At 30.0% G+C, this 27,030-nt stretch overlaps 1 protein-coding gene across 1 annotated transcript in view; it reads left to right on the forward strand.

The window, feature by feature from the left end:
* Nucleotides 1–3,807: 3,807 nt before the first annotated feature.
* The window catches only part of chic (profilin chickadee), a 41,695-nt gene continuing 18,472 nt past the window's right edge, over nt 3,808–27,030 (forward strand). Inside the window, exons 1-2 of the mRNA XM_075357051.1 lie at nt 3,808–4,163; nt 24,373–24,544. Of these exons, the coding sequence (XP_075213166.1) occupies nt 4,053–4,163; nt 24,373–24,544 (283 nt within the window). The 5' untranslated portion in view covers nt 3,808–4,052. The remainder of the gene's footprint in view (nt 4,164–24,372; nt 24,545–27,030) is intronic.

Raw genomic sequence — 27,030 nt, forward strand, 5'->3', positions numbered from 1 at the left:
GATGACAATAATAAATATAGCTGTATCATAGTGGATCCTTGAAAAATTGCAAATTGGTTCTTATAAATTTCATTCTAGCAGTATAGGTACAATTTATTTTTCAATTTAGCTCATTTTCATTAACTTCATTAAGCATTTTCACAATGATATCTGCTTCTTCAGAACAGACTTTTATGAAAAATATTTAAAAACTATAATAACTAATGTACAAATATTTGAAAAATAAATATCAGGGTATTTGATAAGTTGTTAATATAAGAAGATAAGGTATTGTGTAGGTATTTGATAAGATTATACTGCATATTTATCATTTTACCCTTTTACAGAAAGTCAATGAAGATTATCCCACCAGCATCCCAAAAGATAGTGGCATATGCTGTTGGAATGGTTTTTGCCTTCTTTACAGCAGCTTCCCCAACAGCAACCCATTGTTTTAATTGTTTCTTGGTTTCAGATTGTTAGCAGTTGTCAGTTTCATGAACTGTTATAAAATAGCACAAAAATTCCTTTTGATTATGTTGAAAAAGTCCCAAACCTTGCTTAGAAATTTATTCTTTCATGTATTTATCACTTTTGAACAAATATAGCACCCATTTTGCAATCATTTAAAATATGATGCACTTGTTCATTTGATTGATATCTCTCAATCTCGTAGACTTTTAATCTCCTATTTTCCATCACCATATCATGTACTTTTTCAATATTCTCTGCAGTTGTAATATCAATAGACCGCTTGAAACATTAAGCGTAGTTTATGCGTATATAAGAACTCCAAAAATAACCAAAACATTTGTAAGGTGTTCTAATTGGTATAGCTAAGTTACCAATTACACTGACTTTTTGATTCCAAAAAAATAATGTTTGACCACTATACAAAATTCTCTTCCATCCATTTTTATAAATCACAATATTTGATCAACTCAAAAAACTGCCAACAACTGAATTGTGAATATATCTGATAATCTTGTATGCTCATAGTAGAGATGAGAAGAAATAAGAATTATCTCAACTATATATCTCAACCATCAGCTCTTGAACAGCATAAACTTATCAAATACACCCCTGAATTAATTCTCAACTATTCATCCAGTTTCAATCATTCACAACTGGGTTATTGTGTGCATTTTGTTAGTATTCTGCATAATCAAGTGTACTTTGTTAACTTTGAAAGTGATACAATTAACTTCTTTCCTAAAAATTTTGACAATTTCATGAGACTGATAGTTAATAAGTTTAGGGTAACGTATTTTCTGTCATTAGGTGTCTTTTTGGTTTTGTTCTGTACTTTGTGTAGGATATAGCTAATAAATGTTGGTATGTGAAACGTTATTAATTTGTTTATTTTCAGTGTCAAGTGACAAAGGAACATATGTATTAGATATAGTATATTTAAGAAAGCTGCATGTCTGTGCTATATGGTGTGGTGCAAATGTGTCAAGAGTAGCTTGTTTTTTATAAATTATAAATGTGTGTTTGTTATCAATTTTTGATGTGGTGAGGTCAAGAAAACTTAGTGATTTGTGTTCATATTTTGAAGTAAAATTTAGATATCAGTGAAAATTGTGGATGGATCTGAGAAGTATTCGATATTATCTTATGTCTTTTGTGAGAGAATATGATGACATCTACATTGCAATGTCAGTGTAGTAATAATATTGTGTATAGGTAATATTTCTCAGTATTATATGAATGTATTCAAAGTGTTATAGAGAAATTTTAGACAAGAAACTGAAAATAAGTGTAGCTATTGGTAAATCTGTTTAAATGTAGTACTTATACGTGAAGTAATTATATTATCTTATGGTTTATGTTAAGATTATTGTTTTGGTAATGTGTTACTGTTTTTTATTGACTAATATTACATTAGTCAATATAATATAATAATATTATAATGTAATAATATTATATTAGTCAATTTATAAGTGTTAATATTGTTTTACAGTTTTTAAAAATGATGTCAAGTCTTACTTTACTGATCAATGCACTTAATATTATTGATGATAGCAAAGACCTCTTAAAATAATTAATTTCAAATTACAGAATGTTTCTTTTTAAGTTGTGGTTTATTTTCAAAGAAGTTAAATGTAACGTTTGGAATGACAATAGTTACATTAGAAATATTGTATTTTCTAATCTGTCTTTGCAAAACAAAGTGGTCACTTAAAAACATGTATAACTAAAAGTGCAAACATCTTTAAAAATTGTTTATTTTAAATGTACAAAATTTAACCGGTGAGCAACCAATTGACACATCATTTGGAAGTAGTATAACATTCTTAACATTGCTGATTATTTTTGTTTAGCTAATTTTGTTTCTTTTTACTTACGTTTTCATGATTTTTAAAAACATTTACAAGTCTGTTACAGTGTTGTATAATGTTATTTTGTACTAATGAAGATTGAAGTATTTGTATGAAGAAACAGAAAAGATGTACAGAACATAACTTAGACATCTCTTTCTGATGTTAGTTCTGTTTATTTTGAATAAGTACTCATCTTGCTTTAGTCAGAGTACTTTTGTCTGAGGTCTTTATACATGCAGTTCCTGTAATGTATAAAGAATGTGAATTTCAGCAGGTATGGTATGCTTATATGCTACAGCATATCTGGCTTAGTGGATAAACAGTGGAAAACCACTTTACTTCTCATTTATTGAAGTCTGGCACATGATTCTTGGGAATGGTAATGTAGTTTTCTGTAAGGGTATCACTTAGTTATAGCAATTAAAGTACTCAAAGTGAAGATGCAGAAATTGTTATATCTGTAGCACAGTTGCCGACAAATCAACATAAAAATTACATATTAAAAATATCTTTTCTGGAATTTGCATACAAATAGGTCATTGTATTATATAAAGTAAAAATAATTTACATGGGCAGATAGTTTATTCATGGAGAAAGTAAGATATTAGACTATATTTTCTCAAACATCTCTGCAAACGTGTAAAATATAACAAAAAATTAGAAATAAATTTAAACAATGAAGATTCTACTAAAGAAGGCTTTTAACAAGTTTTTTTTTTAAATATAAATTAAGTCTGTTGGTATTAAATGCAATAAAATAGCTAAATGATTACAGTAATACTACCACACCCAACATGCCTTTAGTTACAGTCATATAGTTAGTTACTTTTATAATTTCCTAGTAACTACAGACTTACACTTAGTTTTTGTCACATGTACGAATGACATTTTTTTTTATATATTAAAAATGCCAACCAAACTGAAATTTATTTTAGTAACCTTTTGGATTCAGAAACACGTGAAAGTAGTTCAATAAATAAATTTTTCAAATAGAGCTTATTAGAGATTTTTAAATAAATGGGGATGAATAAGCGATTAAAAATATTTAATCAAAATTAAATGCTTAAGTAAGAAAAAAATGGGTACTATATACTTTTAGAATATTCAGTCTTTTTCATTGAGTGAGAAGAATTTGATTTTTTTATGAATTTATGGTAAGCACTGTGTACATTCAAATAGGTTAAAAGCCCTCAGATCAGTGCCAGAGTGATCATGGATGCGATTTTGAAAATGATGGAACTAATATGAACATTTTGAAATTCACTACTAAGGTTATTTTTATTTCATCAAACTATATTTTAATTTAATAAAGGTACTCATAATAAGTTCTGTTTTGTAAACTTTAATTAATGCTTAACTTTTTTTTAGCTATTTGTTTCAGTTCCAAAGGTTGTTGATGACATGCAGCGCTACCTATTGCAGTGGGGATAACCGCTGTGAGATACTACAGGAAGTTGACGTAGTATAAAACATAGTTCCACATTTATTATAAATATCTTGAGTCTTAAAGTGCTTATCCGAGAGTAACACCATTCATTAGTGCTGAAGAATACTATACTTTTTATATCTGTACTTTGTAAGAGCTTTAATAACTGTTTTTACTTTCATACATTTTTTTGTTTAAAGTTAATGTTATATTGCTCCGCAAGAACACAGCTCATCCGGCGGTGGTGAAGTAGAGTAGTGATCGCGATAGGTTGGTGTTGTTTCGTTTGTGTGTGGAGAGCAACTTTAAAGTGTTAGTGCAAAATGAGCTGGCAGGATTACGTTGATAAGCAATTGGTTGCGTCTAGGTGTGTAACAAAAGCAGCCATCGCAGGACATGATGGAAATGTCTGGGCAAAATCGGAAGGATTCGAAGTAAGTAGTTAACGGCTGAGTTTTGTCTCCATGCTTGGCCGATGTACGTAGGGTGGCGATGTGCTTTAACCGGTGACGTGTGTATTATGTTGAAGTGTAAATTTTTAGTTTTGAGATTATGTTGATTAGATTTCCTTTTTAACATTTTTAATGCATGATTTGCCTGGGAATGTATTTTAATAGTTATCCACAAGTATATGCATATTCATTTGTCTATTTCTCAAAATGGCGTTTCTTGTGATAGGTCAGCTATTTGGAGGAGTTCTGTTACTGGGTTGATTTCTGACAAACACTCGTTTTTTAAGTGCTGAAAATTCATAATCCGTTTTTTAATTCATTATTAGTAGTTAAGTTTATAATAGCCTGAATTTAGTTAATAACGTCTATACAAAGCTGGGTGCGTTTAATTTACGCGTCGAATTTTAATTGTCGTTTGCACGTTTAATGTACGTTACTTGTTTGGGTAAACGTGCAATATATTCGGTTATTTTATGTTTGTTAATATTTTTATTGTATGCCCCCATTCTTTTTTTTCGGTAACTCGTTTCATTCGTAAGGTTCTATCTTTGACGCTAATTTGCACTTAATTCAATTTTTTTAATATTTCTCCTTAATCTATATGAAATTATATAAAATAAGTTATGTTCAGCGTATTACCGTACTAATTATTTGCCCATAAAATATAGAAAGAAAAAAAACACGTGACTTAAATCGGATTTAAATTTATTGTTTTTTTCTAAGGTGTTGGTTTGTGAATGACTATTTTGTTGTTTTCCAGTCTTCATAAATTTGTTGAATTACTTTTTTACGATAGGTTGCCCTTCGGTAATGCCCCAAGCTAAATTGAATTTTTTTGTATTAAAGAAAGTAATGATATAATTTTATTTAGGGGCCACACAGGGATCAGTTGCATGTTAGAGAAAGCAAAAACAATTTATAGCTTCGAGGTAAAAAAAAAATAAAATAAAATATCAGCAACCAAGTTTATAGAAACACACATTTATAAAATAATTTTACTCAAATTTTAAAATCACATTATAAATTTTTAAATTGAATTTTTATAATAAATTTGAAGTTAGACTTTATTCAGTAATAAATGCCAATGGAATGAATAAGATAGTAAGTAGATTTGCTTTTTGTTTTAGATCATACTTTACAACTGTTACATAGTATCTATATTGTGTGCAACTGATTTTATTGTTTTTGGTTTGACTACTGAGTAGAAAAAATAACTTAAGAACTATTATAAAATACACAGGTGTTCAATTATGTTAATCTATTTTGTTAATTTTAATAAATGTTCGATTTTGATAATTTATTGTATCTTCAGTAATTTCTCCAGTCCTTGATGTAAAATATTACTAGTGATGCATATTAAAAACTATTTTATATTCTTTCTAAGAGTTCGTTTTTTTTGATATTAAAAAAAAATACATTTACGTATTTGGTTGAAGTGTGAATTAAATTCTTCTGACAAAGAAGCTGAAAAGAATAATATTTATATAACAATATGTTTAATTCAATTTGAAAGGTGATAATTAGAAATTAAAATATTTAATTAGATTTTCCTAATAGAACACTTGCTTTCGTATCCATTCATTTATGCAGTCTGTAATAATATTCTTGCACTCTTGATTTTTTTTCACCCTACATTTCGTTTTAAAGGATCATATGGTAACATAAGTTTATTTAAAATTGTCATTAAATGGATTTTTTGTTGTACATATATTCAAATTGTGAGTTCATTTACCTTTGTAATTAAATCTTTGGTCTTGACATGACCAGTTATAATTTGAAAGTAGGAGGTTCTGTTCATGTATACAGGTACATGATTATTCAAAATTCTAAAAACTTGACCACTTTATTTTACACAACATGAAAACATTACGTGTTCATGTGTTTATAATAAAACTAAAAATTAATGATAGTTATTTGTAAATTTTGCAACAGACATATCTTTTAGAATTTAAAAGATTTGCTCTAATGCATGCCCATAAATAAAAAATAAACCCCTTACATTTCTCTACTGTTAGAGGCAGTTTTTTCTTTGTGTTTTTTTAATTAAATGTCTGCTATTTTTGTAATTTAGATTATTGTTCAAGTGTGAAATGTTTACAGATTGTTATGTAATTTATATAGTTAAAAAAATGTACTTCAAGTGAATTGCTAAAAATTTTTATTTCTTTTGTAGGAATCTTGATTGAATTTTCAGTAAATGTTTGTCAGATGTTGGTTTACTTATATTTCATTGTTTAAATCTGAATCATTTACTTCATCTATATAATGAAGTTTTATTATTTTTTTATAGTACCACGATTTGATAAGCAAGCACTTTGGTATATTTATCTAGTTGATAAAATGATTGGCTATTTTGATAATTTAGCATAATCTTCATGGAAGAATTTTGTAAATTAAGCTTTAGTTCTTAACAAAATGGATAGTTTAGGATTTTTTGGAACTGTTTATTTACTATCTGGTTCTAATTCAATTTGTATTTCAAGAAATTTTATATTAGTGTAGGTTATTTAATGTTTAAATTGTATTTTTAATTTTTCTCCCTCTGGATATGCATTGCTTTTACAGTTTTCCCAACACTCATGATAGAATGGTAGGATTTTCATTCAGGATTGAATCCTGGTTAGGTATAGCATTTTTAAGACTATAAATTTACATACTTTGTTCTCTAGTAGGTTAATATTAGGAAGAGCATCTAGCCATAACCATGCTTAACACCAGGAAAAAGGTTACTTTTACAAATGGCGCAGAGCAATTGTGTTCATAACTGTTTTTATGGCTGCTTACAAGCAGGATTTTTGAAAAAGTAAAAAATTTTTTTTTGTGAAAGAAGTAGCTGCATGATGAATATCTCTGAATTCTTTCTCACAGAAGTGGAAAAAAGAAGTAACCTTCTTCCCTTCAAATTTGTTTTTTGTACCTCGTCTCAGTTTTAACAAAGATGAAGAATTTATGCCATTTAGTCAAATTTGTTTAAATATTGTGACAACGATATTGTTTTCATCTATATTGTGTATTATACAATACTCCCCACTCATGTTAGTTGATTTTTCGAAGAACATTTTTCGAAGAATTTTGCAAAATTCATTTTAATTTAGTTTCGTTGTATACTATTCCGTATGTTAAATAAATAATTGGTAGAACAACATGCCTACAAAACCAAGCGTAATTGATTATTTTATTAAATTGTAGAATTTCTGGTAATATCCTGTGTTTATTTAATTTTTCGATGGTCTTTTCTGTTGAGTTTGATTGTAACTATTTTTAATTATCTCTTAATATTATATTTCATATTTATGTTGTGTTTAATGATTGGAAAGTTTTTAATTTAGTTTTGGAAATTCTCTTTTCAACTTTATTATTTTTTATTAACTTTTTTTTAATTCCAAATCTCATACATGACACTGATATGATGAATCATTTTACTGTATTAAATTAAAGCATTGCATCCTAAATTAGTTTCATAAAAAGAGGAATGATTATTGCATTTTTCTAATTTTTATTTATAACATTTCATATGAAATATAGCAGTTTTTTTGTTTTTTTTTCTCTTGAATAAATCATTGACAAATGGTGTTTCACCTAAAGAGTTTTTCTCTTTAATTGAAGTTTCTTGGAAGTATTAATTATTTATTTAGTCATGTGAATATTAATTATATAATATTAAAATACTATATTATTATATTTTAAAAATTACGTTCTTGAAAATCATGCTGTGTAGAAATTATATTAACCAAACTAAAGTGTTCCCAAATCTCACTTTTTAATTATCGGTAACTTTTCCCATTTAGAAAATCAATTTTTGATTCAACTCAGTTTTGCAGTTTAAGTATCCCATTGCTTATACACCACACTTATACAGTTTAAACAGGGATTAGAAAAGATCTCATCACTTTCTGTAAAATATTCTACATGCTGCTTTGTTAATTCCTATCTAAGGATTATAAAGTTGAAATTAAGTTTATTTATTTTCTGTGCAGTTTTAAGTTTAAATGCTGCTTTGATCTCCCGTGTTATCAGTTGTGTATAATGCACACACAGCATTAACTTCATAGAGTTTCTTGGGAGTGGTTTAATCCCTTTTGCCTTTGTTAGCATAAAATGAAATTGCTTACTTATTTGCTGTTGGTAAGTAATTGGGACAGAACAAATTCAAAAAAACTTTTGAATTATGAATTGGTAAAACTTGTTTTACCAATAACTAACTTGCTTAAAAACGTTTCTATAAATATTTAATTAAATTTTGTGAACTTTATTTTTTATAATATCTAAAAAAAATTCTTTATAGATTATAAATTATAATTAAATTATAGATAATTAATTGTAGATTATAATTTAATATAAACTAATAAAAAGAAGTAGTAGTCTTTTTGCTAATTTTTAATTTTGTTAATGAATTACAAATTGCATACTTTAGCTGGTGATATTGAGGCAAATAGTAAGCCTTATTTCTTTTAGTCAGAAATAGAAGTTTTTAATACACCATGCATGTTTTTTGGAACTATTAAAGGTCCTACTTAAGAAACAATATAACAATAACTTCTCTGTCCAGGGGTAGAGAGTCACATGCTGTTTGTACTGAATTGTGTACAATGTGGGCTGAACAACCAGTTGCTAAAATAGATCTATCTAAATAACTTGGAACTTTTCTGAACACATTTTCATTCCCCTTTCTCTTCACACCACCAAAATTACTGTTAGTGTTATCAGCAGTTTGACAAACCAACTTTTCTTCAAGTTTGTATTTTTTCATACTGCAAAAGATACAGTCAAAATTTGAGCAGTTCACCTGACACTTCATCAAAATTTAAAAGTTTAACTTGAATTCTTTCCTCCAGACTATATTTTAACAGCAATCGGAACATGTTTTACTCACTTCTGTTTGAGCTATCCATTGTTACTGTTACATAATTAATGTTGTTCAAAGAACACAACACATTATCAAATAAAAATGGTGAAATAACATTAACAATAATTGCTTCAGTTTTGGTTCTAGTAGATGAAAATTTTGTGTTATATAACTTTTTAACCAGTTTAGATGTGCAGTCTTGTGTTTTGAAACGAAGTTCATGTATAGCAGTGTGGAATGAAAATGTAGCTTCTTTAGCAGCACACTCCAGATTACTATTGTTATTCCCATCTTTGGCTTTAAAAAAATCTCATATGTTTGCTGAAGCAGTATCATTAATAGCACTCCTATGTTTAGCTGTTTTCACATGGTCTTCAATATCACCCTTTCCTTCATGTACAACAGAAAATTCTCCAGTACAATGTGCAATAAACATGTTCATTGTTACCGTCATTTCACAATTTCAGTCATAAAATTCTCAAACCCCAGACAGCACTTAAACACCAGGACTGTCTAGGCTAACCCCATACATATGGTAAGCCTATCCAAAACATATCTAAATCTTCAGATGTGAATTGTAGTTGTAACCTTTTATTGGCAGACATTTCGATAAGCTGGTCATGAATCGTAACTGGTAACTTCGGAGATGCAACAACATTTTCATTAAACAGATTCAGTGACCATATCTTTGAGAAATCATTTTTATTTTCCGGGAAATACTACTCTGAATTTTTAGCTCATGGAAATACATCTTGATGCTATCCAAACTGTGATGAATAATAAAAACAATTCATCATCAAATTTTTCTCAATATAGTCAGTAGTGAGTGGAAACACAACAAAACTTTTGCTCTGAAGGTAAATAATCCAGATATCAAAACTTCTTTGTTTAATCATGAACTTTGTCATTCATTAATAAACTGTTTTTATCAAATCTTGTAAATTCACATTCAAGTTGTTTAAATGCGAAAATACATCAGCTTTAGTAAGCCAATAGCAACATATTCTCATTATTCTGTAAAAACATTGAGAATGGTGTTTGTTTATCCTGGAAAAATATTATTAATTCATTTCACAATTCTAATAAAGCAGAGGTGTACACTTCCCTCTGTGATAACCATCTGACCTCTGTATGGAAAAGAAAAAATTCTTCTCACAGTTTTTCAAATAGCCTATTCTTACTGGTCAAAACTAAACTGTAGTTCTGCAGCAATCTCTTCTGCCTCTTTTATACTGTTGCACAATGTTTTTTAAACTTATCATATGCATGTTCGAACATGACACTTTCATAGCGAATATTGTGCAAGCACACCACGTTACAAGGAGCACGTACAAATCAAGTTGGAACCTGTAAATTACTCATGTTTGTACGCTTCATACATGCATAATTATAACCGTTTCTATCAATTTAGCAAAATAATTTTAACTAAGATACATTGGGATGGGGTTGAGGGTCATAAAATATTCATTATATATTATTTTTTTACCTTTTGGGGGATTATGGAACTAAAAATATTGAGAATCACTGCTCTAAGGTATTGAAATTGAGTTCTTTGATTTCCTCAGTTTAAAAAAAAAAACAAACTAATTCCCTTAACATTTTCTTTACAAAATTTAAACATTTCCTTAGTTGTCAAGATTTGATCCTTATAAGGTTGCTGTAAACGAAGACTTTACAGATCGTTTCATACTACTCTATGCTGTTACAGGGATTTTTCCTATGACATGATGCAAAACATTGCTATTCTATATCCTATCCAAAATCTACTTTGCGGTAGCAAATATTTGTAAAATTATTTATATTTTTATGTTGGCTTGCAGCCCTTTCAGAGAAACAGATAATTTTTTATACTAGTATGGTGTTAATGTAATTTGTTAATTGAAGTTGAAATACATGGACTGTTGTGGTATTATGTTCTAGATGATCGCTTATGACATAAAAGCTAAGGCTCTTTACTTGCTCTTGATGTAAAACACAAATTGATGTACTGTAGCCTGCTTGTTTATCCTTTGGTGCCCTTGTGCTTTTTCTTATACAACAAAGGAATAATTTTCTGAAAAGTTAGCCAGAACAACGCATTCATCATCTGACAAGATTTTTTTTATCTTTAAAAAATTTTGCTTGTGATTTCGCAAGAAAATGATGAATCTTTAGATTTTAAAGTTAAGCAATCAATATTTCAAAGAATTCTCATAATTTCATTTAAATGTCAAGCCATTGTTTGAATTCTATATTGTCTGGCATTGAATCTTCTTCAGATTCTTCAAACATGTCAACCAAGGCCTATTTGCTTGGACATTCCTGAAATTTTTCCATCATACAATCATAATTATCTGTTTGGCAGTCCAGTATTTCCAAAAGATTTGTATAATAAACTTAGAGATTGGCACCAACAATCACCAACTTTACATCCTGGTGGTATAGACTGACACATACATTATGAATACTAGCAGATGCTCCTGCAAAAACACACAATTTTGGTCTCAACTCAGAATTTTGATCTTCTAATTTTAATGTTAGGATTCTTTTTTGAACTCAAAAAAAGCTTTATTTAAATAACAAAGCACTAACCATTTTTGTCATTTAGTACTGTTTTCCTTCACTGAAATGCCATCCTTTTTCCCCAAGCATCAAACAACTGTTTTTATTGTCATAATAATTTCTAACTTTTTGTATTTTCTCTTCATTTAGTACATTTGATGCTCTCCTTTTTTGTAATTTAGGTAAAATACCTGTTCTTTTACTAGTTTTCTTGTTAAATAACCATATGTTCTGATACTTAAATTCATTGCTAATGTTTGCTTGGCTCTAAGAATTCGGAAGTAAACTGATAATTTTAATTTTATTCTCTCTGTAGGAAATATGACATTTTAGTTTTTAGTTCTGCTAGATCATATTTGGTTTGTAGCTTTGAGGATGTCATCTGGATGAGAAGTAGGAATTTTCTTTTGAAATAAAACTTCCAAATTTTTTCAATTTTTGTTTTCAAGGCTACAGTTTTTCCTTGACAAAATTTCCTCCTAATTTTACAAGCAGACGATAAACCTAGAATAGCACAAGCTAAAATTCTAAGTTTTTTACAGTTTCTGATAAGTCATAAAATTATTTATCTTTACTTTCACCGTCCCTTTCTTTGACTACAACAAATATTTTAGAATAACATGTTGGACACAATTATTTTCCTGGTATAAGATTGACAAGAACACTTATATTCATAGAACAATCCAAAGTTAACTCTCTTAAGCCTCTTGTTACAGGCTTTTTATGTTTTTTGAAAGGATCTGAACAAGACTGGCCGTAGAGATGATGAGACTTTCAAGCATTTTAATTTCATGATATTTGCAAGTTAAAGTGACTGCAAGATCATTCTTAAAGAAAACACTTTTTTCACTATAATCTTTAATTGATTTAATGTCTTTCTGAAAAACTCCATACACAGTTGTATGCCAAGCTTCATTAGTAAAATCACCAGTGGAACATGGACACTCCATTTTGATAAAAGGTCACACAACTGTATACTTCAAGAGTCCGGAGCACTGATCTCTATGTAATTGGGTAGGGGAACCCATGTATTGGAATTGGTAAAATTTGAAGCATAAACTAGCACCAGTAAGTGAGTGGTAAACTGGTAGAACTAAATAAAATGAAATGGCGCATGCACAGTGGTAAGTGTAAGAGTAGGGATAAAGCACTGCTCTACCATCATGATTAGTCATGCAAGTGTACAGTGGTTTTATTTAGTTCCCAGCATCTTATTCTGCAGCGCTGGAGTATGCTTCAGTATTGCATTTTACACCATAGGGATTCCCTTTCCAGTTATGTAGAGATCAATGGTACAGAGTAAAGTGAGACGAATATTGATGGAGGGGAAGACATCACACAGTGCAGGCACAGGCTTGCAGATGCTTGAGCTTGTACAATTCTGAGCCTATGTACGAAGACTACATAGGCTCAGACTACACTTCATTTACACTCATACATATCATCGTCATTCAGTTTCTGAAGTGTTATCTGAATGGTAATTACCGGAGGCTAAACAGGAAAAAGAAAGAAAGGAACCTATGTTCAGAGAATTGTGACTCTTGAGAATTGTTATGAGAATTCTGACCTTTAACTAACAAATAACTACTAATAATATAAATTGTGCATTTGATAATATATAATTATCTTTTATAAACAATTTTAGTATAATACCTGATACAGTTCCTGACTTCAGGATAACATTATTTTGATAAAGAGAAACTTTGTATTTAAGTTATCAGAATTATATATTGGGCAGTCTACATGGTTAATTTCTAAGGGTTATTTTTTCCAAGGTCCAATCTGCCATGAAATTAAAACCACAGTAAAAATAAAAAATTTTTTATTTGTAAGGAGTACTTACATAGTTACGCTATTTCTCTACATAGTCGCCATTCCGATTTAGACATTTTTCGTAGCGTAGTACCAACTTTCCAATACCCTCGTCATAGAACGGAGCCGCATGTGTTCCCAAGCATCTTGGGAACCCATCTCGCACACAGTTTGCGGTACTGAAGACTCTCACTCACAATGGTGTAGAGAGCTAACCTTGAAATTTCAGAAAACGAATAGCTCAATACAGAAATTGTGAACCGACGATTTTCTCGAATTGCCTCATCCACTTGCTCAACGAGATCTTCGGTTGACACTCGCTTCCTTCCCTGACCGCCTGTATCATGAACATCTGTACGTCCTGCTTTAAAGTTCCTTCACCATTGTCGCACGTTGCTGTCACTCATTGAAGTTTCACCGTACATATTACTTATTCGTCGATGAATTTCAGCTGCATTACACCCTCAGCCTGAAGAAATCGAATTACCGCACGCACTTTACACTTGGCGGGAGATGCTATTGTTGTGGACATGTTCACGTGCTAGCTGCGTGTTCAGAACTAATCGAAGTGACGCGGCGTGATTGAAGACCATACCAGAGACGCTGCGCAACACATATGCGCAAAGGTTCATCCTATTTTAGCGTGGGTTTTTATTTCGCGACGATCGGACCTTAAAAAGAAAATAACCTTTGTACATAGAGATCTTTTACGTGTGCAATTTTCAGATTTTATCTGGTCACCCAACAGAGATATTACGTCTGAAAAGGTTTTGAAGGATAAGCTGAAAATTGATATTTTATATACTCTTATATTTAAAAGAGCAAAAAAAAAAAAATTGTGACTCAGAAATTGTAACTTCGAGAAATTACCCTATCAAAATTGAATTTTATTCATTCACATTTTAAGCTACAAAGCATACATGAACAAAATAATATTAGTTAGGTAAATATGGCTCTGATTTGTAGGTCAGAATGTACTGAACATTTGAAAATCTTAGGACAACCCAGTGGTGAGTAATTTAGAAAATTGCAGATGTCTGTGAATGTGAATAAAAGCAAAAGGCTTAAAACAAAAATTGCCGTCATTTTTGAACCGGATACAATAAACATTTTTAAAATTAGTTTTGAATTATCAAAACATAAGGAAAAATATGAATTTATCAAAAACCTACAAAATATGAATTTTTTCTGAGATGGTCAAGCAATCAGTTATTTTTTTTTATGGACTACTTGGAGTGGATTAACTGTGATGTAAGTGTGTCTGGTTACACTGATAGACTAAAAAAAATTTTTTTATGTTTCTAAAAATTGAATTTTCTTTAATTGCTTTTATGTGTACATTACAGATTTGTAAATACAATATTTCTATTACCTTTAGTTTTAAATAAATTATGCTTCAAAAAAAAATTGAGGGAAAATATAGTAAAAATCTGTGAAATTTATAATATTGCATCGCCATACCTGTGTTAGAGTGATAATTGCTGATGCTTTTCTTTTATAATTAGCCTCAGGCACATCCCAAATTAATGTCCAACAGTAATCTGTTAGTATGTTATTATTCCATTTCCCTTTATAGCGGTTTTCCATCACTGAAATGTTTTCGTGGAAACATTCACTGTGTTCGTCACTTACGTCTCAGAGGTTGTCCGGGAAAAATCCAGATGAGAGTGGAGGAAATGTATTTTCAAAGACATATTACATCCCATAGCTCGGTACTAAGTAAGAAGTTTATTAACAATATCATGGTAATTGTCGGATTTTTAAAAGTGTCTAAATGAAACCCCAAGCTGCACTTTCTACATTATTTAACATTCAGTTAAATACATCATCTTTGACCAACTCTCTTATTTGAGGACCAACAAATATTCCTTTAATTTTTCCTTCACTTGCATTTGGAAATTTCTGCCCGATGTACTAAAGTCGTTCATGGCTTTAACAAAATTTTTCATTAGTTCTAGCTTGATATTGAGTGGGGGTAAAAATATTTTTTTGGGTTCAACTAAGGAGTCATGAATAATATTTTTCCCATTTGGAATTAAGTTGTCTCATTTCTTCCACAGTTTGGTAACATATTTATCCCTAGCTTGGCAGTCCCATTCGCAAAGAAAACACATGCACTTAGTATAACCTAACTGCATGCCTAGCAAATTAGCTATAACTTTCAAATCACCACATATGTTCCAGCTGTGGGATTTTATAAGCAATTTTTTCAACATCTTTTACACCGTATGTCTCTTTCAAAAGTAATTTGTATTGAAGGGTATTTGTTATCATTGTGTAGTAGAACCACTTTTAAACTATACTTGGATGAATCTATGAAAAGGCGCCCCAGTCTTCCCTCAGGTTTATGAACTTGTCCTAAGTGCAATATAAGCTCATCAATATTTGTGTAATAAACCAAATTATTTTCATCAATAAATTACTGAGAAAGTTCTTTTTGTCGGCTTTGAAAGCCCAACTGAAGTAAATAAAGTAAATTCTAACCTTGCAGTCTTGAGCCAATAGTTCAGCTTGAGTTTTTGATAAATTTAAATCCTTAACCAAGTCATTTTTTTCACCTTTTGATATAAGATGTGGTTTATTGGAAAATAATTCAAAATCAAAATAATTGTTTTATTCAGTATTGCCTGATTCTTCATCACTGCTTTTGAAACATACATTCACAGGTGGCTCAGGAATTTGAATAATTCACTGTGAGGTACAGGCCTGATTGCAGATTACAGTGAAGGATATTTTACAGTAAGTTTAGGTTTTTTAGAAATTCCACTCACACTGAAACAGAAGTAACAGTCTGTTACATGATCTTTTGATTTTCGCCAAACCATAGGTATACCAAATGGCAAACCTTCCATATACCTTTCAGCCATCCTCTTAAATAAACAGAACAGTTAGTGCAAACTATATGAGTAGCCCACGTAGTATTCTGATCAATTTTACACTGAAATTACAAATGGTATGCTTTTTTAATTAAAGGTGTAATGTTTTTTTTCTATTTGATTTTACAATAAACTTACCACATATGTAACAAAAGGCATCCACATCATTTACACAGTTTCGAGGTATTATGACACAGCACTGTTAACAAACTTAGCAATGTTAACTGTTGACAGCAATAAGACTGAACAAAATTAATTCATTCCTAAATCCAGTGCTTAATACATACAACACAGCTGTGTTTTTAGCTACATGTTCTGACCTGCACAGACATGATTAATCTCATCCATGAAGGCTCACTCTTCAGTATTAGATATGATATCATAATATGTGACTATGATACGATTTAATTCTTTGTCTAGTATTGTTTAATTATAGCTTACAAATTACATTAACAAAGTTAAACAATAAAAAATGAGCTAACAAAATACAGTTTGATTCAAAGAAACGGGCAATTTTAAAAATTAAATAACGTTAATGAAAATTTTTTTTTAGAAAATGAATTTTATTTCATGTAATTGTACAAATGTTGCTATTTTAGGATACATACAGTATAGTTTATTTTTTAAAGATGACATCTTGCAGGTGACCTCCTCTTCTACATAAAGACTCACGAAGTCTCTTCGTTAAATTGTTCATGGTTTGACGTAACATCTCAACTGGAATTTCCGCAGATGCTTCTCGGATGTTTGCCTTCAGTTTTTCCGTTGTAGCAGGTGTACTGTGGAACACTTTGCTTTTAAGGTGACCCCACAAAAAGTAATCGCAAGATGAGAGATCAGGCGATCTGGGAGGCTATCTAATGTCACCATTTCGTGAAACGACACGTTGTCCAAACAATCGGCGTACAGCTGCCATCGATATTTGTGCAGTATGTGACGTTGCTCCGTCTTGTTGAAACCAGGCTGTGTTAAGAATCGGTGGAAATCTATTTTGTTGTTCAACAACAAAGGTTTCAAGCATGGCTACGTAACAGAGCCGACGTCACTGTAATCGCAAGACCGTTGTCATCCTCAAAAAAATAAGGGCCTATAACACCGTAAGATGACATATCACACCACACTGTCACTTTCTGGCTGTGCAACGGACGCTGGTGTAGCTGCGTAGGAATTTCTTGTGCCCAGTATCTGAAATTTTTCTTGTTATCCACTGAGGTGGAAATGCGCTTCGTCTGACATCCACAGTTCGTGAACAAACTCTTCGTTATCATATCTTCTGAAGCATTACATTACAGAATTATGCTCGCACAACTGCATCGCTTGGTTTCAGTTCCTGGACGATCTGCAACTTGTATGGATGGTATTGCAAGTCCTTCACTAACATTTTTCGAACACTTGAATTATGCGATTGTAAAGATGCTGAGAGACGACGGATTGACCGATGTGGACTTAGTGTGACAGCATCTTGTAAAGCTTGAACATTCTGTGGTGTACGGACGGTTCGCTCATGGCCTGGAGGTTTCTTTTTCATTGCCAAACCGGTTTCCTCAAAATTAGATATCCATGCTTTAATTGCACGTGCTGATGGAACACGGTCGTGCCGTCCCAGATTAAAATGACGGCGAAGTTCTCTACGCGCTCCCTCCACACTGTCATTGTTTTTGTAAAACGCTTTGATAGCAAATGCACGTTGCGCACCACTCCAAGGATCCATGACAACTAAATGGTAGGTTAGGTTAGAGAGGCTGGCGCCACTTATCAAGTGGTACCAATCGCCCACGGCTACTAACACAACATTCAAAATTTCCCGTTTCTTTGAATCACCCTTTACAATATAGGAGCTTAAAATGAAAAAAAATTCTTTAATTAAAATTAAAGATTTTTCCAAAATTGGTGGATGATAGAAAGATTCTGAGTTCATATTCATTTTCAGTATCAAAAAAACAGATTTTTTATTGTTTTTTAATGTTGGAATATTTTGTAAAATATCAGGGATAATGTCTAAGACTAGACATACTCTTAAATATCCTGATATTCCCTCTGCCAGAAGACCAGTTGTCTCACAGTCCACACTTACCAATTTTAGTACCATCAAAAACATGGGAATTAGATGAAAATGAAGCTATTTATATTGAAAGTTGTACACTTTTATCAGGTGATAAACAAAGGAGAGACCTAGACTTTTTAAAAAATACAAATACTGAACCATGCTTAATTAATTATCAGTATTAAATGATCTTGTTCCTCTTTCGTGATCTAAATTTAAAGTTCAAATCTAAACTACCTATTTGGATAATATAATCCAAGTCTTGTTTAAGGAAAACATTTACAATTTTTGGTACAAATTGATATGGTCACATTTATATATTTAGGTTGTAGGTCCTAAATGGAAGAAACCTTTAAAGTCATAATGGGAAAGCCAAAAAACAAATTTTCTAAGGGAACTTCTGAAAAATATCTTGAAACTATTTTGCAGGCCCAGTTGTAAGTTTTATAATACAAGATTATTTTACAATTCTTTCTCCATAGTATTGTGTTTAGTTAGCTTTATTTACTGGATTGAGAAATAGGCACCATTGTATTCTAAGTTAGTTTGGCAAAGAAGTACATCAGAAACGTTTTTGAGCATAGTTATATAAGAAACATGAATTTGTATTTAAGGGAGAGGGATAGTAAAATTCATTCTTCCCACTAAATAACCAAGAGAAAAAAATTTTAATTAAGTAAAAAAGATAATAAATATGAATGCATAGATTTTTATTAATTTAAGAGTAATCGGAAATAAAATGTAAGTGGTTGTTTGCTTGTTAATCATTACTTTTTTCTACTATTTGTACATTTAATTTTATTTAATTAAAGCACTTATCATAAATTCATTATATTTTGTTTGATATTAATTAAAATAAAATATGAAAGTTCAAATTTTAACCTCTATTTGAATAATGTATTAGTATCTCATTTAAGGAAAAATGTACCATTTTTTGTGCAAAAGTGGATTGGCTACAATCCATTAATATTATTATGGAGGAAATTCTTATATATAAAATAAAAAAGCATAAAATGAAATAAAAAATTGTGATTCTAATAAAAAGAAGATTATCTTAAAAGAAGTTGTATTTTATTAGTAAACATTGTAAACATATTTAGATGACTTAAATGAAAGTAAAGATCATTGTAGAGACCTAGAGAGAATGAAGTGCAGGTTCCTGGGTGAAAGATGTATAGTTATTAGAAATTTTTTTTATAGATTATAGATGTATTGTAAACTGAAATTTAACATCGTTATTAATTGTAAACATTCTTTGTTTTTAAAAATTACGTAAAATTTGTTTGTTAAATAAATGTATAGTGCAGCAGCAGGCTGTTCTTAAAACTTTCATTGAAGTTAATTAACTTTTGTAACGGATTACTCCTTAAGTAAGCTGCCTTCAATGTCTATTATTTTACTTCTTAATACTCATATAAGTTAAAATTTATTTTGATTTTTTAAAGTAGATTTGTTACTGAATTGTGATTATCGGTTGTGTGTATTCATCCACTTAATTTATTAATTTTTATTATTTTCTCGCAGTCCAAGCCATAAAGTAAATTGTCAAATTGCTGCCTATTGTCTTGTTTTTGGTGATGTTAGCCTGTTGGACCTTATGTTGGTTATTTTGGGAGGGATGTAACAATGCCATTGGTTATTACACCATTTATGTTATTGTGATTTTTTTTTTGTTAAGAGGAATTTTTAAAAATTCATTTTAGTTGATGTATACATTGAACTAAATAAACAAAATTCTGATATCTGAAAACAGTCCTTATGTGTCAATATCTGTTCCTACTGTGAATATGTGATGTGCTTATAGAATAAAATAAGATTCCAGTCTTAGGAAAAAAATAGATTAAAAAAAATAAACATGATGAAAATATTTATCGCTATCATAAGGAAAAATTCAGGATCAACAGTTGAGCAAGTTATGATTTTTAATCCATTTCTTCACTCATAATGAAAGTGGTAATTTTGGATATTTATGTTTTCTTCCTTCCAGGCACCATTTCCTTCAACACTGACCTCTGTTGATAATTTTAAGTACTTTTGTTTTCAGCAAGTCACCTAATGTTAAAGCATGAAACATGAATCACTTAAAAATTGGTTGTATAATGGTTTTTTCTTAAAATCTTTTCTAAAGTGATAAAATTACGTCTTTTGGTTTGTTTACTATTTTCATTGCCAAAAAATTTATATTTTCATTAAAATTTATAAATTCATTAAAAAAATATTTATTTTTTCTGATGGTTCCATAGCACCTTGATGTTTCTAGCTTTAATAACCTGAAAATTGAAGGTAAAATACAGACAACCGAAGTCATATTCAATGAGTAGATTCCCATACATTATCAAAGTTAAGAATATTCTACACACTTCACTCCATGCTGTTGACATTTACTAATGGTTAAAAATTATATTATAGATAATATCCAGAAAAAAGGAAATTTTGGAGATTTTTTGACAAAAGATAGAAACAGAAACATAAAAATATGAATTTCTCCTTTTGTACAACAATAAAAATGTTTATGGAAATTAATAAAATTCATAAACATTTCTAAAAGATTGACTCTAGCATGAAGTAGAAAGTTTTATAATTTTATTTAAGTTTGGCTTCTAAATTTAATTAACCTATATAACATCTTGTTAGGAAGTTCGAATTTTAATATAAAAATTAACTTGATCATGATTATAGGTGTCGAGTTTTGCCCTAAATCATTTAAACAATTGCATGTCAGAATGCTAGCTAGCATCTTTGTTTTTCATCTAAAAAAGGTCCTGGATTCAAATCCTAGTCAGATTTTGCAAGTTTCATACATTACAAGATTTTTTTCATGTCAAACTCTGATTTGCAAGGATTGAGCTTTATGTAGTAGTGAATGTAATTAAAAAAAGATAAATTATTTATGGCGTATACCAAATTATCATGAAATAATTTAAAAGGTTAAAAAGTGTTATTTTCCTAAATGGCACTACGATAATAATCGTTTAGATGAAATATCCTTATTTTAGTGTATCATCTGCAAAATGAATTGTTATTTTGGTGGAAGAATTTTTAATGGATCTAAACAGTTTAGAAATTGCTATTGTGCCTAGTCATGTTTATATATATATATATATATATAAAGATAAGATTTTTCATCCTCTACTGGACACACCACAGTGATTTTGATGAAACGTGGTGGGGTGATATAAACATATTGGGAATAAAGCCATATTGGTTTTTAAGCAATTTGGTTCTCAGGAATTGGGAGTTAGAGTCTTAAGACTTACTTTTTGTAATTTTATTTGGATTTCCGTTATCTATCATTACTAAATTAAATCATGCACGTAAACCTAGTGCTTAAAAATTATAACATCATTATTTTTACAATTATAACAGTAATACATTCAAAAAACAAAATAATTAGCTTAATAAAAAATTTTAAAAGTAGTAAAGAAATTTTAGAAAAAGTTTTGGTAAAATGTACTTCAATAATTCTGTATATGCTGTGATCTGTTGTATTTGCCTCAGGGTTTTGCTTCCCTGATTAGTAAAACAGCCATTCTAACCACTAGTCCTTTCCTTATCTTTAATCCTTTGTTTGCCATTCACAGTTCTGTTAGTATTGGTCTGACCTCTGACCCCTGGTATTTGTGGATGCCAGGAACTAAAGATCTTTATGCATCCTTTATATCCAGTAGAGGGCATAGTAAACATAAAAAACTTGTAAAAAAAAGAAGTGAAATCTTAATTTGTGGTACTGCGTTAAAACAATGTCTGTTTTATATATAGTGGTTTTATTTAAACTTAACAAAAAAAAGTTGTTACAAATATAGTCACTGATTATGGAAATCTTAGAAAAATTATAAATAAAAAATATTTATTTTAAGTGGAAGGTGAAATAAATAATCCAAAGTTCAAAGTTCAAGATTATAATATTTTTATTGCATTATAACATTAAAAAGTATAAATTGTAAAATATTAATTAAGTCTCCAGAATATACTCATCTTCAATTTCATTGGGCATTTACATTATCATGAGTAAAAGTTTATTACAACATATTCTGCTCTATCGTAATCATCATTTACCTTACCATGTCTTCGTATTTTAAACAGTCATCACATAAGTTTGTTTTAGATGTCAAGCCAAAATTATATATGGGTTAAAAACAGGTTTTTATACCTTGTAGGACATTGTTTGCTGGTTTTATTTTTTGAAACTGTTCAAATATGTCAGAATGATTTTTGGTGTTAAGACGGGGGTTTTTTTAAGTACATTAAATTCACTGAAAAAGTAGTGAATTTTTTAAAATTGTAAATAGATAAACATGATAAATTAATGTCTGGGTATCAGATTTAAGTTTTAATTGAGTAATTAATACACAACCTACATATTTTATGGAATGAACTATTAAGAAGTTCATTCCATAATTTTTTTCACCTGATGCAAACTTCTTTTTTTTTATATGTCCTGACAATTTTTTAAAACAATTGACACCATTACAACTTATATAAGAAGGAACTTATATTGATAGGAAGTATCAGTAATTATTTTGAGTAAAAAGTGTAAAATAGTTTTGCTCCTAAAATGTACAAAGACTTGGGATGGATATACAGCCTTGTATTTACAATGCCCTTAAAACTCTTTCTCTGAAAAAATGTGTGGAAATGACAAACTGTTCTTAAGTGTAATAGCTTGTTCATTCATATTTCCTTCATGATCTTTTACATTCTTAAATACAAGTCTAAGAGTCCATTTATTTTTTTCTGCTGCTTAATCTTCATGTAATTTCTATTTTATTCTTAATATTAGGTAATGAATAAATACCTGACAACTTAGAAAAAATGTATTGTTAATTGGTGATCTCTTTTTTTACAATATTTGGGTAATATTAAATCACTGTATAAATAAAGTTTTTAGCTTTAATTTTTTCTGTTAAATATTTTGTTAGTCAAATTAATATTACATAGTTCAACCTAATGTAATATTATTTATAATTTGCATTGTGTTTGATATTTAAATGTTACTGTTAGCATAAATGTGTATTTTATTACATTCTTTGAAGAACTTTAGAATTAAAAAAATTTTTCATATAAAATTTCTTCTTGTTAATAAAGGACTGATAATAATAAATAGGCATGAAAATTTTTAACTTATAAAAAGAATAGCAATGAACTCTACTGCTAACCAGTTTAAAAGAGAACAGATTTATTTTTAAAATTAAGATAATTTAATTTTTTTATCATGCTAAACTTGTCCTTATTAGTGTTTGAAATGAATTGTAATTATATCTAATAATTTAAAACATAAATTAAATCTTGAAAATTAAAATTTTGCTTTTTACTCTCTTATTCCATTATCTTCTGGGGATTTAATTTGCTGAATAATCTGATAGTAACAACATTGTCTTTAGTTGTAATTATTGTTCAGGTACATTTTTGAGCATTGCCAAAAACAGTCAGTTACAGATAACGCTTGTAAAATGTCTTTAGTTTGAATGTTAGTTTCCATTCTGTCATTATATATAATAGATTAGTAATATGTAATTGTCAATCAAAGGAACTTAGGGGTAGTAATTGCCATATGGTAGAGGCATGCTGAGATGGATTTGATTATTTATGTTGCACAGCATAGTTTGTGTGTTGTAAGTTTTTCAGAATTAGAGTTATAAGATCTTAAAAAGTCGTATAGCTAGCCTCAAAACTCGCACATGTTATAACAGTTACATAAGTTTACAAATAATTGAATTACTTAAGTAGTTGGATAATAATAGAGAGCTTACTTTCAGTTGACTGAATAGTGTAGGTATGTTATATTAGTTTATATTTGAAGTGAATTTCTCGGTACTTAATTTAATTGTGCTTAAGTATACAATAAATAAAATTTAAATTGTTAAAAACCAGTAAGCAAGTTTTGTAATCAACAGAACAAATGCTGACAACTTATTGGTTCCGTAAACAGTTTTCTTAGTAGGCATTTTTACACAATTTATATCTTTAGAAAATTCAAACATTGCCACTGAAATATCCTTTTTATTACACATTTATATCTTAAAAGTGTGACATGTTAACATGTTTGACAGTATTTTATGTTTTTTGTTGTAGGTGTCAAAAGAAGAACTTGCGAAATTGGTACATGGTTTTGAAAAACAAGATCTCTTAACGTCTTCAGGTGTTACACTTGCAGGCTCCAGATACATTTACCTTTCTGGAACAGATAAAGTTATAAGGGCAAAATTGGGCAAAGTGGGTGTACACTGTGTGAAAACACAACAAGGTATGTAAAATGTTTTATTTTATCCCAGTGTTAGTATTAAATGATTATCTTTGTTGATTTAGTTTATACTTTTCCTTGTATCTATTACTGTGCCTTTGGAAAGTTAAGGAATACAACTAACTTTTTTAATATCTCACTTCAATACATCTGATCAATGTCAGTTATCCAATATATTTGGCTTATTAATAAAATTCTTTTATAAAATTGATCATCAATATTTTTACTTAAAAAAGATTTCCTCTATGTGGTAATACAATACTGTATTACAAAAAGAAAGCATTGTAGTTTTTTCTTTTAGGTGGTTATGTTTTTCAGCTGTCTTGTCAGGAATTTACCTCTTGGTTCTATTTGTCAATAGTTTTTCAGTTAATTTGTTCTTTATTAGTGTTACTTGGCATTTTTGAACAATTATGACACTGTTTTGGTTAGCATTCTGCTGTGTGTGTACAAAGCAGTAGTGCACTTTTGTGCTTGAGTAGTTATATTGAGAGTCACCTGATGCAAAATGTGGTCAGTGCCATCGATTTCTTGTTAAATGATTTCCATAACATAATCATTCATATATAATCTCTATGAGGATTTGATTCATTAACCTCTGCCCTTGAAATAGCCCCAAAGAAAAAATTCACAACTTGACAAATCTGGAACACACAGGTCACCACTCTCTGCTGAAAGTTTATTTTGTAAAAGTATGGAAAACATATACATGTCTGTCAGTCAGTTTGTTTGATGTGTAATACATTGTTCCATCTTGTTGAAAGAAATCAATTTTTTTCATAATGTGTTAACTGAGGGTAGAATTCTAAAAAAAAAAATAGCACAGTACATATCTGTATTTGACGGTCCAGTCAAAAAACATTGGCCTGGACTATATGATAACTAAAAACAGGACACGATACTCTGATTTTCTCATCATGAAGAGAATGCTCATTCGTGAGTTTAGGATTTTTAATCATCCAATACTTGGTTGTGTGTGATTTAACATACTAGAAAAATGAAACCATGCTCCATCTCAAACGAAATATAACATTGGGTTAATCTGTGACCATCAACAATGTTATTGAGAGAAGCTAGTTGCAATAATTGAGATATTTCGGTTTGTCTGTTCTCTTAAGTTTTGCATAGTTGTTACATAATGCAGTTTAAAAATTTAAATGATGAAGAATCTTATTGCAAGATAATGTATTTTACACCACTTTTTTTTTAGATAACTATATAGATTTGTTTGGATTGACAGAAATTCTTCTGCTGGCTAGTTCTAACAGAGTTATCTATTTTGTTTTGTGTTTGAAACTGATCCCATTGTATGTATGCCTTTTTTTAACCCAATTGTATATGTTACTTTTTGCTGGGATACTGGAATTCAGAAATTTTCTTTGTAATATGTGTAGAAAGCATCCAGAATGCATATAAGCTTCCACTAAAGCAACCCTTTCCTCAATCGAATAAGACATTAAATAAAAGTACAACTGCAAAGAATGAAACTATACTGCACTGGTGCATGAACATCTTACAACTGAACAATAGACAAGAATAGTAACATACCCCCCAACCCTTAGTGATGCTAGTAGTAGTAGTAGTAGTAGTAGTAGTAGTAGTAGTAGTAACAGCAGCGGCAGTAGTATTAAAGGTTACGCTCAGATAACTGCAGTTCAACCGGATTTGTTTGATTTTAAGTTTCTCACCTGATATTTGATTATTCAATAATAAATAGCAGTATCTTAAGAGCTAATTTGGGTCATTAATAGAAGTAAGAATGTTCCTATAAACATATATCCAGGAAACATAGGTCTTCCTTTTTACACACTAGTGTATACACTGTTATACGCCTGCTGTATAATTTTCTTGTATGCTTTCATATTAGATTTTTGCAGACATAAAATGTCAAACCCCTGTATTGCTCATCACAACTGGTACTTATGCATTGTTGGCTTACTTTGTCAGATGCATGTATGTACATCCCTTTAGAGGGCCAGTCTTTTCACAATTTGTTTCATCCATTGCATGCCATAAAGTAAATTTAAACCCACTCTTTCTTGACTAGCCATTGTAAAAACTGCTTTTTTTATAGTAAAAATTGTGTTGTTTCTTATGTACGGCTAGTCTAGACTGCTGTCCATCAACTGTCTGGCACTCCAGTATAGTTGGCTGATCTCTTTCTGCATTCTGAGGTTTGTGTCCAGCTGTTGGCAATGAAGAATGTGTTCCTCGTTCATTCTCGACTTGGCTTTATGACATAGGTTGCACTCCTCAGAGGTATATATCTTCATACTGTTAAGGTGAGCAGCAAGGCAGTCATGTCCTATGTTGAGGCAAAAGTGGGCAACCACTGCCTTCTGGGTTTATCCTTGTTTTCCTCCCAGCAAGTATCTATATCTCCAGATTTTGTTGTTATTACTGCTTTTAATTATTTCTGTCTCTGCACCTTCATTGCTTTCTTGATGATGGATTTTGCTATATTAATAGTAGCGACATTTCTGGGTTGT

The sequence above is a fragment of the Lycorma delicatula genome, chromosome 2, assembly GCF_047948215.1.
Source record: "Lycorma delicatula isolate Av1 chromosome 2, ASM4794821v1, whole genome shotgun sequence".
NCBI classification, from domain to species: Eukaryota; Metazoa; Arthropoda; class Insecta; order Hemiptera; family Fulgoridae; genus Lycorma; species Lycorma delicatula.